The sequence below is a fragment of the Saxophila tyrrhenica genome (assembly GCF_035928015.1).
Source record: "Saxophila tyrrhenica strain CCFEE 5935 chromosome Unknown scaffold_4, whole genome shotgun sequence".
NCBI lineage: Eukaryota > Fungi > Ascomycota > Dothideomycetes > Mycosphaerellales > Extremaceae > Saxophila > Saxophila tyrrhenica.
In genome coordinates this window covers 188,035-203,307 of record NW_027041736.1, presented here as the reverse complement: position 1 = coordinate 203,307, position 15,273 = coordinate 188,035, and the positions used below count along the sequence as shown (strand labels likewise).

Sequence of the window (15,273 nt, the reverse complement as noted above, 5' to 3'; positions counted from 1 at the left end):
CCACCAACACCAAGGCCTTCGTCTGCCTGCCAAGGTTCATTCCCGGACAACACATTGTAGGCTGGCCGGATGGCCATCGTCTCTGCCTCAGCCGCTGAGATCTCAAGGACCTGTGGGACCTTGAGCAAGTCAGCAAAGGCTCTTTGAAAGCCGGGAATGTTGCTTAGGTCCAACATACCCGAGCTGAGGAATGGCCAGGCCCAGGCGGATCATCAAAACTGATCTTGTAACAGACCGGGAGCTTTTCTTTCTCCATCGGAACTGAATCGAAGTCTGTTGGACAGTCCGTCGCCACCGCGTTGCCAATGACCAAGAGTTCGATTGGAAAGCGTCTTCGCTACTCCGTGTACAATCGTGCGAATGCGTTCACGGTGGTCTCTGCGTAGCTTTGTAGCCCGCGATGATACGTCCCACGAACATCACCTTTGTACCGCATCGGACGAGGCCAGAAAAGACACCTCAACACCTGCAAATTGGCAAGGTCAGCGATGGCTGTCTAGTCCGGGTTAGTAGTCACGTTTCAACAGGAAGAATGGTGGTATACTGACAAAGTATGACCGGTCCCACGAGCTCCTCTGCTGGTACTGAGTTTCGTGCTCGTACGTTGGAAATGGAATCGCCAGTTGCTGAATGTTCGGCGCCCTTCTCAGCATGTGTGTAAGATCTTGGACTCTTGGCCTCCACTTTTCGTGCCCGCGGACGCGGTCCTCGCCCAGGCTGATACATAGGTGCCGAAGACTGTCCAGGTGTCCATCGAGGCACTTTAGGTCAAAGTCCCAAGGCTGACTGCTTTCAAGCAGCACCAGCTCCAGACCAGAGAAACTCTGGAGGAATGACTGGATAATCTCAGGTGATTGCTTATCATAGCGACACCGGAGACTGCGCAGCGCCGGCTTCCTCAGCGTCTCGTTCTCCATTCTCGCCGGTGGTCCGTTAGGATTTGCCGCTTCGCTGAATACATGCTTCATGTGCCGCAACATAGTGTTTGCTCCTTTGCAATGCTCAATGGTGAGGTGTTCGAGAAGGAGATAGTTCACACCCGCCAACGGCCGTCGATACAGCCCGGCCGGAAGAACATAGGGTGACTTCACAGAGTATGAGGTTTCGTATCCCAAGTTCCCCAACAGGAGGAGTGAAAGCACTCACTTGGTCAAGAGAGCTGGAAAGGAGGCGAGTCAGTACGGAGACATGCTGATGGTGGAAACCTCGAGTCCGTATGCCGCCATGTCCGCGGGGTCGCCAAGAATACCCATCAAACAATCCTCTTGCTCGCACATCCAACGTCGTCAACCTCGACAGCTTACGAATGAGCAAGCTATAAAGCTCGAAGCCATGCTCACCTAAGAGCTCAGGAACCACGAGTGATGTTATGCTGTTTCGCCAGCCAGACGTTAGCATCTGCTCCATTTCCCACAGGCGCATCTCAGCCAGTGAAGCGAGCTGGAGGTGCCGCAGCTGTCTTTGACTCTGTAGGTGTTTGAGCGTCTGCCTGTCTAGCAGCAGTTCCGAAGGCGTTATCAAACAACGCAAAGCATCTTGCTTGACCAGCGGCAGAATGAGATCGACGAGAGAGCGGCCATCGCGGTAAGATACCCGACAGTCCTCGTATTGGCGGTCCATTCGCAACTTCAGGTTCTGTATGAACTTGTGTCCTCGATGGGGAGTGTGGATAAATCTCCAGACTGCATTGTTCATGTTCAAGTGTAGGGTGACCGTGCGGTAGAGGTGTGGCGTTGCAATGGTGCAAAATTCCCGCGAGACGAGGCAGAGGTTCCTTCGGTCACCCTATTGATGACGTCAACATGAGCTCGGATGCTGTGAGTGCGCAGAGCATCAGGGTTCGTAGCAAGCGCTTGAACATACCTGCACAATAACGAAAGACACAATGGCTTCCAATAGCTCGGGTGGAAGCTCGCCGAACCACGACCAGTTCTTGCTTAGAGGTCTGCGATTCGAGCGGCTTTGAGGCGGGTATTTGAAAGGCGCTCGCCAGTAGGACCCGGCTGGGAAGTTAGCCATCCCTTGATTGGGGTGTTCTGATAGGAAGGTCCAGGAGAAGTCCGACGAGAGTGGTTTGTGATGTAGTTTTGGGTATTTCAAGGTTCGAGTAGCCAGTATGTACATCTCAGGACGCAGCAATGCCAGCAAGCATGAGTGTGTCATACCGTAGCACACACGTTCGCTCAAATGAGCCATCCACCAGCGCTCCTGGCTGCCCAAGCGAAGTTTGCGAGAGCAGGTGCTGTCGAAGCATGACCGCTCCCGGCACACCCGCGGCACCTCCATCACGGCATCTGGGACACATCGCCGTATGTGCGTATACCAAGGTGCGACACTTTATCACCACAGCACATTCGTGAGCTCATCTTCCAGCGCATCGTTCGGGAGTCGGCGCCTCGTGAATGCTGATGTGAAGCTCATCAAGCCCCCATGCACCGGTGCTCGCTGCACCTCTTGTCGTCACAGCCGTGAAGTGTCTCCGGCATGTTATCAGTCTTCAATCCTGCATTGCAGACCGGCCCAGATCAACCCGCCTGTTTCCCAACCCCCTTCACATCCCCACCCTTCTCAAAGGCCAATGCCCACCTTCTCTTGAACGCCTCAATAGTCTCCTCAGTCGTCCTACCCTTCTCCTTCTCCTCGCGATTGATGCGAACACCTGCTGCGATGACGCCGCAGCTGACGGCGAATATGGGGTCGAGGCCTCTGCGGTTAAAGTAAGCGCGTGTTTCTTGTGAAGAGGGCAAGGTATGGTATTACCTGGAGATGATGTATTTGGCGGACATGTTGGAAAGGTTTTATGGTTGAGGATAGGATGGCTTCGGTATGAGGCGTGTTATGGTGGTGGTTGCGGGTGACGCGAATGGAAGTGAGGTCTGGAGCCGAGAAGGCAGGGCTTGGCATTTTCTGATGTCTCCAGCCAGCGATATTGGAGAGACCGCTTGATCGATGAAAGGGCTACAACAACCGCAATTAAGACGCGACAAGCATACGCAATGGTTCGATTTGAAGACAAACGGGGTTGATTTTGGCGTAGCTTCTACAAGTCTACGCACCAAACAACGTGCTCGATCTCAGACCTCCTGCTGCTTCGCCTCCATCGCCCCCTCCACCCCCAACCCAGCAGCCTCCCGCTCCTCACGATATTTGTTAACCATGCTTGAAGAACGGCGCCTCCATCAACGTGTCAAACGAATGCACCATCTTGGCATGAGCGATAGAAATAGGCATTTCCATATCCATCCTTGCGCGCATGTCTTCCTCGTAACGCTTCAACGCTTATGCAATGCTTTGCTGACCTTGCGCAGCCAAAGTCACTTCGTCCACAAGCTTGGCCGCATCCTCGAGAGCGTTGTTGAGGCCTTGACCGCGGTGAGGCGGGATTGCGTGGGCGGCATCGCCGGCTAATGTGACGATGTCTGCCAACTCCTCCGCAGACCAGTCGAATGGTTTGTAGACCGTAGTGCGATCAGTCGACCACGTCAGGTCGGAAGTCAAGCTAGCGCCGACGCTTCTCCAGGGCTCGGCGAAGTCCTTCGCTCAAGCTTGCCAGTGTTCCAGCATACTCTGCTGAGTAGGGAAGTCTTCAGGATGAGGCGCTCCGAACTATGAGACAAGAGCCACGTCTCGGGCTTGTCCGAATCTTGGACGTCCTGAATCGACTGCCACCACATGTAGCCCTTCGAGTGGTAGCTGTTCTTGAAAATGGGATGGCGTGACTGCCGTTGCAAGAGAGCAATGTCTTTTGGGAACGAGCAGCTAGGTTGAACATCTGAATGTCGAGGTCCATCAACTGCGCTGCATCTTCACCGACAAGGCAGGGGCGGACAGCTGATCTGGCGCCATCGCAGCCGATCAGCACGTGGCCGGTCGCGGTGGTCCCGTCTTCGAAGGTGGCCTTGACCGTATTGGGTGATTCTTTGTGGACGTTCCTTAACTTCTCGACATACTGCAAATGATTAGTACTGAATTAGCCCAAGGAGAGCCAAGCCACGCCTGCGGACCTTAACATCAATGCCCTGGTTCAGGAAGTTCCTCAACTTGCGCCTTGAGATGCGCCTTGGCTCGTTCCCAGGCATATCGAATAGCTTCTCGCCAGTCTCAGCGTTGTAATGCGGCAGCGTGAGGCCTTTGGCACCATAGAAGGGACCACAACAGATGCTCTCGTTCAGATGCGCGCGCATGTCTGGCGGCACGCACTTCTGGATATGCTGAGCACCCCATTGAAGTGGTATGCCCCATTCGCGCGGCCTGCTCTGATACAGCTCAGGATCCTCCCGTTCGAAGACGGTTGTTTTGACGTTCTGTTGCTTGAGGCCTTGAGCCAGAAGCAAACCGGTAGAACCGGCGCCGATGATGAGGACCTTGAAGCTGGGTTCGGCCATTGCTGCTATCGGTAGTGCGAGGGAAGCTCAATACGGTGGTCACGGCGCCCTGGTTCACATCAATGCTCCCCGCACTAGTCGCTGCATGCGGCTGCATGTGGTACAGGGGTGGGTGGTGAGCGTGGCATTGGATTGAGGTTCTTTGCATATGGCTCGAAGATGCTGGAAGGACAAACATGAGATTGAAATGGCCGTGTTCATGCTGGGTTAGAGCATGAGGGCTACGGTAGACTTAGTGAAATTGGACCTAGCCATAGGTGTGACGGGATTGATGACACAGGATCGCCCTTGTTCGGCCTAACCTTGTCCACAGACGACAGTAGCCTTCCTGCGCCGCCCAACCAAGAGCTAATACATCGTCGGAATGTAGAAGAATTCAGGTTGCTTGTGAATTGGAAGAGGTGAGGTCAAAAGAGGTCGGCCGCGGCTTTTGCCCGCCGGAGGAGCCAAGACTTTGCCTAAACCTTAAGGTAACCAGAGCTTCGGCCACCTTCAATCGCTTCCATCTACAACCACACCAACCACCTCTCTTTACCCTCATCTTCACCTTGTCCATATCTCATATCGCACGGACGGAGCACTTTTCGCATAGTCGGCGTTCACATCAACATCAGTCATCAGCGCGTTGCGCACAAACCGCAACCATGGGCGAACTTGACGAGCTCTTCAGTCGCCTTAAGAATCAGTCTGCTGAGCGCATGTCGAACTCCGGACAGTCGACGGCATGGCCCAACCCTTCGACACATCCACATCAAGCACCATCGGTGTCATCACCAGTCTTCTCGCCACCTTCACACACACCAAACCCGGTTCACTCGTCCAGGATCATCAGTCCTGTGAACCCCTCCACTGCCATGGGCACTCCAGCACCATCAGACCAGAACAAGACCAACAACCTGCTGAACTTGCTCCGATCCAGCAGTCACGCGGGGCAGTCTACCAGCTCGGCCGGTCCAATGGCTAACCTCCAGAATGTTGGTCGGACGCCGAGCAGCTCGGCAGAGCAGTTCAGCGGACATGGTCGTGACGGCTCGCACTCTCAGCCACAGTTCGCACAAGATCTGATGGCATCGCTACAGCAGAATAAGCCATCGAGCAACATGGCTGCTTCTCGCACGACCACAGCAGGCGCTGAGAAGTCCGACGCCTTCGCCAACCCATCTCACGATTCCAAGCAATTCCTCCTGAACTTGCTCAAGAAGCCTAGCGCGTCCGCAACTCCCACCCCAGCAGCCGAGAGCACGAAGCCTACCGAGCCTTCTACTAGCACGGCATCTGTCGACAAGCTTGCTGAAGGCTTTGCCAACACCTTCATCAACCCTGCTGAGGCCCGCGCATCACGCGAGAGCACGCCTGCCCGTACGTTTGGTAGCCCGGTTGCGAAAGAGGCGCCGTTTGAGGCTCCTCAGCCAACCAGGCCAACAGCGTTCAACTACGTCAACCCGTTCGAGCAACTGCACTCATCTTCGCCACTCAATCGCACTCCACAGCCCGAAGCGCAGGGTAACGCGAAGAAGGTTGAGATCCTCAAGCACGACCGTGAAGTCTCCTCGAACCTCAACGGCGAGTCAACCGCACCGGTAGCGAAGAGCCGGAAGATTGAAGGAGGTCCTGGCTCACCCTCACCGGTGAAGGCTGAGGTCGGGAAGGGCCAGACTGTTTCAGAGGCTCTTGAAGACGTCGGGGAGACTGTCGATAAGCAGGTCGAGCAAGCCTTGAACGAGGCCGATGCACAGGACAAGGGTCAAGCTGGAAAGAATACTTCGACTGCTGAGGATGCTACCGTTATCAAGAAAGAGCCGGGGACAGAAGATGCCGTCGACTCAAGCTGGGAGAGCGCAGAGGACGAGGAGGCCGAGAAGGCTGGCGCGTTCGAAGTGAAGGTTTATAACTTCCCCATGAAGGCTTTCGTGTCCATCCAGGTGAAGAGCATGCCATCTGCTCTTCCGGTTCGCCAGGACAGCCTCACGTTCATCGCGCGTATGAAGAAGGACTTCGACCAGATCGATCGCAACTTGGTGACGGCTAGCCAGTTCCACATCGTTTACGCACCAACCTCCACGAAGAAGGCGCCCCATCCAGGCCTGCGCATCATCCAGCAGGAGTTCGGGCAGCACAAGCACATCTTCACTTCGACCAACGAACGTCTTTTCAACGTTCAAGTATGCTCGTCCCCTCCTGGAAACGACATCGAGACCGTCTTGGGCACTGGCGTCAACGGCACGATCTTCTGGACTTCGCTCTCCAAGTCGCGCGGTGAGCTGTTCAATGACGACGACGTGGAGGCGCAAGGCTTCATTATGCCGCCGGTTGCGACGCAAGAAGAGCAGACCTCGGGCTCCCCTGTTAAGACCAGGGCGAAGCTTAGCACTCGGCATCCCGAGTTCTTCGCTGTGGCACGGGGGAAGCAGATTCACATCATCGCACCCGATACCCTCAAGAATGCTGAGTACCTGAATTCGAAGACCAAGATGGTCAAGTCCGAGAAGTATCTGGCTGAGCATGGCTTGAAGATTGCGACTGGCAAAGCTGGTAAAGACTTTTGCTTTTCGGAAGATGACACAGTCATTGTGAGCCTCGATAAGAGCGGGCGCTGCAAATTCTGGGACGTCCGAGAGCTCACCAGTCGTGTCAATGACATCTCGGACACGAAGCACGCGCCAATCGAGTTGACCGAGCCCATATGGAGCATGGCCGCGGCCGCATCTGGAAGCAAGGCCGATGAGAAGCCTTCGGTGTCTTCGATCATGTTCCTTGACAAGGAGAAGCCAATGATCAAGGGCAATGCGTCTCGATACCTTCTCATTGGGTTCAAGCAGAACCACATCCTCCAGCTATGGGATCTGGGCCTGAGCAAAGCGGTTCAAGAAGTTCGGCTCCCTCACGAGAAAGACAGCGACGGCATCTGCAGTATCACGTATCACCCGAAGACTGGAGTCATTGCAGTCGGTCACCCAACACGCAACAGCATCTTCTTCGTGCACCTCAGTGCGCCAATGTACAAGCTCCCTAACATGAAGCAAGCGGAATACATGGGCATACTCGCACGCAACGATCCGAACTTCCCGCAACCATCGAGCACTGCCATTATGAGTGGCTTGCGAGAGCTGTCGTTCGCGAAGGTTGGAGAGTTGAGGTCGGTCGACATGCTACGGACACCACCACCCCACGCTGCGGACATGGACAGTGTTGATGCGCCGCTGTTCGAGCTCTACGCCATGCACTCTAAGGGCGTTGTCGGCATCAGCATGAAGAAGGGAGATCTTGGTTGGGACATAGACAACAAGGTTATCTGCGCTGTCGATGCTCTCGAGGCTGGTGTCATTGAGATTAACTCCCTCATACCCACGCCCGAGAAGTCAGCGCCGAGCGAGCAATCATCGGCCACTGAGATCCCCAGCAAGAACTCGAAAGCCGCCAACAAGAAGCAAGATGTGGCTAAAGGCTCACCGGCGCCTTCTATCAAGAGCGAGACATCAAAGAGAGCGCCACCTGCGAAGGAGGTGCTGAAGCCACCGCCACGCTCAACAACACCTGATCGCGCATCGAAGCAGGTGCCAGAAGCGCCGTTGCCATCGCAGCCGCAATCAACCAACCCGCCGTTGATGACCGCAGAATCTTACGCAATGGCTGCTCACGGTGCCAAGTCCCCCAATCGCGGTCGTTCGCCGGCTGGCGACCGGACCGCTTCTACTGCGACGTCGAAGACCGTCACTCCCGCCGCGCCGTCCGAGGACAGTGTGTCTGCGCCGCGCGTCTCAAGCGATGGCGACCTCCAGGCCATGATCAAGAAGCAGTTCGATGCCCTCTACCAGCGTATCGACAACGACAAGCGTGTGGTAGACGCTGCTGGCTCGACCAAGCAGGAGGCTGTTCTACGCCTGGTGTCCAGCACGTTGACCGAGAACGTTGAGCAGAGCCTGCATCGTATTGTTAGCGGCAGTATTGATAAGGATGTTCTGCCAGCGATTACGAACGTCACGTCGAAGTCAGTTGAGAAGAAGCTTGGTGAGGCGCTGCCACAGCAGCTCAGCACGCACGTCACTCGCGAAGTCAAGGCGGCGGTGCCCCATGCTGTGCAGGCTGCGCTCAAGGACCCGAACGTGCAGCGTAGTATCTCGGACCAGGTCGCCACAAAGGTGCAGCAGCAGGTCTCACAGATGCTGCAGCAACACATGCCGAACATGGCCAAGGAGGCGACGCAGAAGATGGTCACCGACCTCGATACCCGCACGAAACAGCAGATCCGCGAGCTCGAGAACCGTCGCGTGAACGATGTGGGCAAGATCCACGAGCTTTCCGAGATGGTTCGTGGCTTGACGGAGACCATCCGTACCATGTCCGAGCAGCAGACAGCTTTCCAAGAGCAGATGTTGAAGCTACAGCAAGAGCAGTCGTCGGCGAGCAAAGCGATAGAAGGTCGCAATGATGGAGCTTCCAGTCCTGCGGCTAAGGGCGAGGATCCAGACGTCAAGAGGATTTCTGATCTACTCAGCAATGGCCAGTACGATGCTGCTACGCTTGAGGTAAGATAACTCATCCCATTGGCCATATGCCTAATATACTAATATGACAACAGTGGCTCCAATCCTCCCGCCAAGGCGAGCTCTTCGACCTCATCTTCGTCCGCGTCAACCCCCTCTACCTTGAGAAAGTCACCCCGCTCGTCGCCCTTTCGGTCTCCGCCGCCATCACCGCCTCCTTCGGCTCGTACGTCGACCAGCGCCTCGAATGGCTGCAGACGGTGCTCAACAACATCGACATGAACGACGAGGAGATTCGCGATGTCGCGGGCAGGATCATGGACGTGTTGAGTCAGCGGTTGCAGGGGGCGTATATGCAGGTTAGTGAGGAGTCGCCGAATGAGGGTGACAGGTTGAGGAGGATTAGTGCGCTGTTCAGGCAGGTGGCGGAGGTGAGGAAGTTGGCTGGTTGAACGGGAGGACGTGATCGATGATGGGTTGAGGGCTTGCTGGCTGCAGCGAGCTTTCATGGGACGGCTGTGCATATGGAGGGATGAAACGAAGGTGCCGAAGGCGACATTGCTTCGTTGGTGATATCTTCATGGGTGGCTCGGTCGTTTCCAACAAGGCGTTGCCATACGGCACTGGGATATGGAAAAGGTAGCTTCATGCATGCATGCTGCATAGCGCACTGGCGTTTCATAGCAGATACCCGCCCTCGCTGGGGCTTCAATGCTACTGATAACTACTTTGACCATGCCCGTTCTTCTTGTTGTGCTCGTCTACGATCTGTCGAGCTGCCGTGACTATTTGGACGGCGCCGGGGCTGTCGCTGTGGCAGCAGAGGCTTACCGTGTGGTCCTAATCACCACGTAAGCACTCGACTTCGTCTTTCGAAGTAGGTAGGTGAGGAACTTACACCAACAGGCAACTCCACCTCCTCCCCCGTCACGGCCGTTACGCTACTGTTCTCCACTTGAGAAGAAATATGCTTCTTGGTATCCTCAGAAGACCAAGGCTTTTTCTTGCGATCGATCACCAGGGTGCCGTCTTTGCTGTACTTGACGTCGCCGTACAACTCGGCGACGAAGGGGAGGTTCAGTTCTTTTGCTACTTCCTCCTGGATCGTGCCTGCTAGGCCGAATACAGGTGTGTCCTTTGGTACGGCGGAGTAGACGGCGTGGCAGACTGAGCGGTCGCGGTACATCATGCCGTAGAGGACGCTGCAGGAGTCAGCAAAGCGTTTAAAGGCGAAAGGGGGGGCGGGGTACCCGTGTGGTTTCACATGGTGTAGCGGCACGTCTTCGGCATCGAGCTGGATGTTGAGGGCGTCAGACGAGATATGAGTGCATGAAGGGGGAACGACGCACGAAGGCTTTCAAGGCGCCTATCTGATAGCGGACCATGGCTGTCAGCTCCTCTGGGCTGAGCTTCATCCTGTCTCGCGTCAGGGATCGCCGAAAGATTCAGCTAGGTTGATATGCTCACTCTCGCCGCCCGAAGCCTTGGAGATCTGGCAGTCCTGGGTGCGCTCCGACGGCTATGCCCCTTTCCTTGCATGTCCGGACGGTCTCTTGCCTAGGGTCATTGTTTTCAGCATGAGGCTTCTATAAATATCGCAAACAGGATCGTACATGATCAGAGGGTCCCCGGCATGGAAACCGCACGCCACGTTGGCATGATCGATCATGGGTATCTATCATTTGATGGTCAACGAGCGTTCGATACAAGAAGTGAGCAAACTCACCAACTCATCGTCAGGGCCACATTTGAAGTTGCCATATCCTTCTCCCAAATCACAGTTAATGTGGACTTTCTGCTTGATGGGACCCATTTCGGCTGAACTATGATATGGTGATATGAAGATTATTAAACGATTGTTCGAATGAACGTCTTACTGCCAGTTCTTACCTACTATGACGTTGGTGTCCAAGGTATCAAGCGTTCGCCTCTTGCCCGGTACCTACGCCGTAGCCCCTCTTTGTTGGTGGAGAGGAGAGCTTTATCAACGGCCAGGCTGACGATCGACATGAGGACGTAATGGCATTGGCGTCAAGTACCTCTCGATGCGCCAGACTGATGATTCTCCTGTGTGACACTGCTTGTTGAAGCGTGAAGGAGAAGACGATATGGAGAAGATGAAGGGCATCCTTATTGCCAATCGCGGAGAGGTCCAAGCGCCCTTCAGTATACGTGCAAATCAACGCGTTCGTCCTGACAATATCAACAGATAGCAGTCCGTATCATCAAGACAGCAAAGAAACTCGGGATCAAGACCATCTCGATATACACGCCTGCAGATGCTGCTTCGCTCCATGTCTCACAAGCGGACGAGGCGGTCCTCCTTCCGGACAATAACAGCTATACCGACGGCGAGACTATCATCAAGATAGCCAAGGAGAAAAACGCAGATGCAATCATCCCAGGTTATGGCTTCCTGTCCGAGAACGCTGACTTCGCTCGTGCTGTCGGCGAAGCTGGCCTGGCATGGGTAGGCCCTTCTCCAGAGTCCATCGAGGCATTCGGCATCAAGCATGTAGCCCGTGAACTGGCTGAGAAAGCTGGAGTCCCTATCGTACCTGGAACCAAAGGCCTCGTGACTAGTGAAGAAGATGCCTTGGAAGAGAGCCAGAAGCTCGGCTATCCGGTAATGTTGAAAGCGACCGCTGGCGGAGGTGGAATGGGCTTGGTGGTATGCGAGAAGGCTGAGGACGTCAAAGAAGGCTTTCGCATGGTCCAGTCGAGAGGCAAAACGCTATTCAAGAGCGGCGATCTGTTCATCGAGAAGTTTTACCCTGCCAGCCACCACATCGAGGTCCAGGTCTTCGGCAATGGCCAAGGCGATGCTATACATTTCGGCGAGCGCGAGTGCTCTGTCCAACGTCGGAACCAAAAGGTGATTGAGGAAGCACCCTCGCCATTTGTCGAGAAACACCCGAGCCTTCGCGAGAAGTTGTGCAAAGCAGCTGTCAGCCTGGCCAGCTCTCAGAACTACGCCAGCGCCGGCACGATTGAGTGTCTCGTTGACGACGAGAGCGCAGACTTCTTCTTCCTCGAGATGAACACGAGGCTCCAGGTCGAGCACGGCATTACCGAGCTATGCTACGACGTTGATCTGGTGGAGCTCATGCTAAAGCAAGCAGACGCTCAGCTTGCTGGAAAGGGAGGTATCTCAGCGGAGGACTTGAAAGCACTGCAGCCTTCTGGCCCCTTGGGACATGCCATCGAAGCTCGAGTGTACGCTGAGAATCCTGTGAGAGACTATGCGCCGTCTCCCGGTCTGCTTCAGAAGGTCGAATGGTCTACATTGGAGCACTCAAGAATAGATACCTGGGTGTTTACAGGTACCACGATCTCTCCTAATTACGACCCTCTGATCGCGAAGGTGATGAATCATGCAAAGACAAGAGATGCCTGCATCAAAGGCATGGATCTTCTCCTGTCGCGCTCGCAGATCTGCGGTCCGCCTACCAATCTGGAGTTCTTGAACGCTATCATCCAGGATGAGACGTTCAAGTCTGGAAACACTATTACGAGCTTCTTGAAAACGTTCGAATATGCGCCGTGTGCTATCGATGTGATAAGCTCTGGAGCCTATACACTGGTTGAGGACTTACCAGGACGTCCGAATGTGGGCAAAGGTATTCCTCACAGCGGTGCGATGGATCCAGTAGCACTCAGCATAGCCAACATGCTTGTTGGCAACGAACGCGGGAAGGAAGGTCTCGAGATCACGCTGTGTGGCCCTGAGCTACGCTTCCTCTCACCAGCTGTCGTGGCTGTAACAGGTGCCCCGATTGAAGCAAAGCTCGACGACGACTCGATCCCGATGTGGACCAGAAAGCACATCAAAGCCGGCCAGAAACTCAAGCTAGGCAAGACAACGGGCGGCGGCTGTCGCTCATACCTCGCCATCCACGGCGGCTTTCCCACTGTGGCAGACTACTTTGGCTCCAAGTCTACTTCAGCGCTCGTAGCCATCGGAGGCTACCAAGGCCGAGCTCTTGCGCCTGGCGACTTGCTTTCCATCACGAGCAATATCCCCGATACTCTTGGCGGGCATCCTGCTCTTCCAGAGAACCTTCGACCGCAGTATACCGAGCATTGGGAGATTATGGCGATGCCGGGGCCTCACCAGGATGGGTACCTGGCTGAAGAAGATGTGGAGATGCTTTACGGGGGCGAGGACTGGAAAGTAAGTCACAATGCTAGTCGGAGCGCTATCCGGTTGATCCCACCACGTCCTCCGAAATGGGCGAGGAAAGACGGTGGAGAGGGCGGTTCGCACCCGAGTAATCTGATTGAGTATGGATACCCTCTTGGGACACTGAATTGGACTGGAGGTGAGTTTACGTGTGCCTGAGCGCCTCGCAACTATCCTGACAGCGACATGCAGATGACCCTTGCGTCTTCCCTGCGGACTGCCCGGTAAGTGGTCTTTCGTTACTCTCTCCTCGAACATGCTGACGATCGAAGAACTTCGGTGGCTTCGTCTCCAGCACGACCACCATCATTGCCGACCTTTGGAAACTGGGTCAGATGAAAGCGGGACATACCATGAAGTACAAGCGTGTCTCCCTTGACGAGGCATTGGCATTGCGCTCAGACCTGAACAGCTACCTTGATGCCGTGCAAGCTGGAGTTAGCAAAGGCGACTTCTCCAAGGTCAAACCACTCCAGCAAACGCATGAGCCAAAGGGCGATTTTGGAAACGCAATTCTCTGGGAGCGGGCGCCAAAAGGCAATAGGCCCCAAGTGCGGTATCGTCAAGGCGCCGACGACCATTTGTTGATTGAGTACGGCAATGAGAATTTCGACATCAACCATCGCTGCCGTGTAACAGCTCTCGAGAAGGCAGTCCACAGCAAAGATGCGCCATCCTGGCTGAAGGAGAATCTCACCAATACCGTGGGATGTTGCACATCGCTGATGGTGCACTACAACGGCGCCAAAATGGATCGACCCAAGCTGATCGAACATCTTCAGACGCTTGAAGAACAGCTAGGGGACCTGAGCAAGATCAAAGTGCCCTGCAGAAGATTCAGACTCCCACTGTCGTTCGAGAGCAAAGAGCAGACGGAAGCGACCAAGCGGTATATGGAGACTCAACGACCTCAGGCGCCTTATCTGCCTGACAACCTGGAGTTCGTGGCGAAGAACAACGCCTTCACTGGAGAACAGCTGAAGCACAATATGCTGAGCGGCACATTGATGGCGGTTGTCGTCGGCTTCTTTTGTGGAAACACCGTCTCGCTGCCCGTTGATCCGAGGAAGAGGATGAGTACGCCAAAGACGAATCCATCTCGGGTGTTCACGCCTGAAGGGACATTTGGATGGGGAGGCAGTTGCGCTTCAATTTATCCTGTCGACTCGCCTGGCGGGTATCAGGTGAGCGCTGCCTACCTTTTCAATTTTTGACCGCACGAAGACACTAATATATAATCAGCTGATCGGCCGAACAATACCTTGCTTCGACTATCTAGGCTACAAATCAGGTTTCAGCATCGACCGCCCCTGGCTATACCAAGACTTCGACCTCCTCGACTTCTACCGTGTGAGCGAAGACGAGCTCAACGAGCAGCTGAACCTCTTCCGCGCTGGTCTGTACGAGCATAAGTGGACCGATGAGGAGTTCGACATGGCAGAACACAACCGCTTTCTGGGCGAGGTCGACGACGAGGTCAAAGACATCCGCGCGAAGCAGCGGAAGGTGCAGGAAGAAATGATCGCTGCAGAAGAAGAATCACTGGCCAAGTGGCGAGAAGACATGCAGAAGGACAAGATTGATGAAGGGACCGTTGATGCTTTGCTTGCTGGTGAGTATTCTCCCACTATTCCAATGGTGTCTTCTACTCACACTGTGGTTATAGATCCAGCCATCTCCTCAATCGACAGCCCGATGGACGCCAACGTCTGGAAGATCCAAGTCGAAGAGGATCAAGAAGTGAATGCAAAGGACATTGTTGCGATTCTCGAGGCAATGAAGTTGGAGATCAACGTCAATGCTCCTGACGATCTCGGCAAGGCCAAGGTGGAGAGGTTGCTGGTGAAGCCTGGTGAGACTATTAAGGCTGGTGGGAGGATTGCGCTGCTCCGGTCCACGAAGTGAGATGAGGTGAGGTACCTTTGTACACTGAATACGCATCACTTGTTAAGGTCGTGATTATCATCCCCTCCGCTTCGCAAAATCGTGATGTTAGAGTGCTCGTTGGTGTGAGTGCTGAATGCTGAGCAATTGACGGAGGCTGAGCGCGTTTGAAAGCTCACGATGAATGAGCATGCAACTGACATGCACCAAGGCAGAGACGCAAGAGACCACCACCGTTCTCCCCCGAGCTTCAGAAATTGTTGTCCTTAATGCCACGAACCCGAATGAGCTTCAGCGGCGCTACGGCGGGCGGATCGAATCGAACGCATTGGAAGCA

General features: G+C 54.8%; 7 protein-coding genes across 7 annotated transcripts; 2 read left to right on the top strand and 5 right to left on the bottom strand.

Moving 5' to 3' along the window:
* Nucleotides 1-337: 337 nt before the first annotated feature.
* LTR77_002706 (uncharacterized protein) lies at nt 338-980 on the bottom strand (the record flags this gene model as incomplete). The annotated part of the gene is made up of 2 exons (XM_064799965.1): nt 338-496; nt 549-980. 2 exons carry the CDS (start codon nt 978-980, stop codon nt 338-340), a joined length of 591 nt encoding a protein of 196 aa, XP_064661304.1.
* A 1,545-nt stretch (nt 981-2,525) lies between these two features.
* On the bottom strand, nt 2,526-2,786 carry LTR77_002705 (uncharacterized protein; the record flags this gene model as incomplete). Its single annotated transcript, XM_064799964.1, has 2 exons — nt 2,526-2,706; nt 2,761-2,786. 2 exons carry the CDS (start codon nt 2,784-2,786, stop codon nt 2,526-2,528), a joined length of 207 nt encoding a protein of 68 aa, XP_064661303.1.
* A 493-nt stretch (nt 2,787-3,279) lies between these two features.
* Nucleotides 3,280-4,385, bottom strand: LTR77_002704 (uncharacterized protein; the record flags this gene model as incomplete). The annotated part of the gene is made up of 3 exons (XM_064799963.1): nt 3,280-3,539; nt 3,754-3,949; nt 4,005-4,385. 3 exons carry the CDS (start codon nt 4,383-4,385, stop codon nt 3,280-3,282), a joined length of 837 nt encoding a protein of 278 aa, XP_064661302.1.
* A 644-nt stretch (nt 4,386-5,029) lies between these two features.
* On the top strand, nt 5,030-9,321 carry LTR77_002703 (uncharacterized protein; the record flags this gene model as incomplete). The annotated part of the gene is made up of 2 exons (XM_064799962.1): nt 5,030-8,911; nt 8,965-9,321. The coding sequence occupies 2 exons, from the start codon at nt 5,030-5,032 to the stop codon at nt 9,319-9,321; spliced, it is 4,239 nt and encodes a 1,412-aa protein (XP_064661301.1).
* A 262-nt stretch (nt 9,322-9,583) lies between these two features.
* LTR77_002702 (uncharacterized protein) lies at nt 9,584-10,284 on the bottom strand (the record flags this gene model as incomplete). The annotated part of the gene is made up of 3 exons (XM_064799961.1): nt 9,584-9,709; nt 9,768-10,163; nt 10,219-10,284. 3 exons carry the CDS (start codon nt 10,282-10,284, stop codon nt 9,584-9,586), a joined length of 588 nt encoding a protein of 195 aa, XP_064661300.1.
* A 104-nt stretch (nt 10,285-10,388) lies between these two features.
* On the bottom strand, nt 10,389-10,682 carry LTR77_002701 (uncharacterized protein; the record flags this gene model as incomplete). Its single annotated transcript, XM_064799960.1, has 2 exons — nt 10,389-10,544; nt 10,596-10,682. The coding sequence occupies 2 exons, from the start codon at nt 10,680-10,682 to the stop codon at nt 10,389-10,391; spliced, it is 243 nt and encodes an 80-aa protein (XP_064661299.1).
* A 295-nt stretch (nt 10,683-10,977) lies between these two features.
* Nucleotides 10,978-14,957, top strand: LTR77_002700 (uncharacterized protein; the record flags this gene model as incomplete). Its single annotated transcript, XM_064799959.1, has 6 exons — nt 10,978-11,055; nt 11,079-13,191; nt 13,245-13,276; nt 13,325-14,236; nt 14,295-14,664; nt 14,719-14,957. The coding sequence occupies 6 exons, from the start codon at nt 10,978-10,980 to the stop codon at nt 14,955-14,957; spliced, it is 3,744 nt and encodes a 1,247-aa protein (XP_064661298.1).
* Between the last annotated feature and the right edge of the window lie 316 nt (nt 14,958-15,273).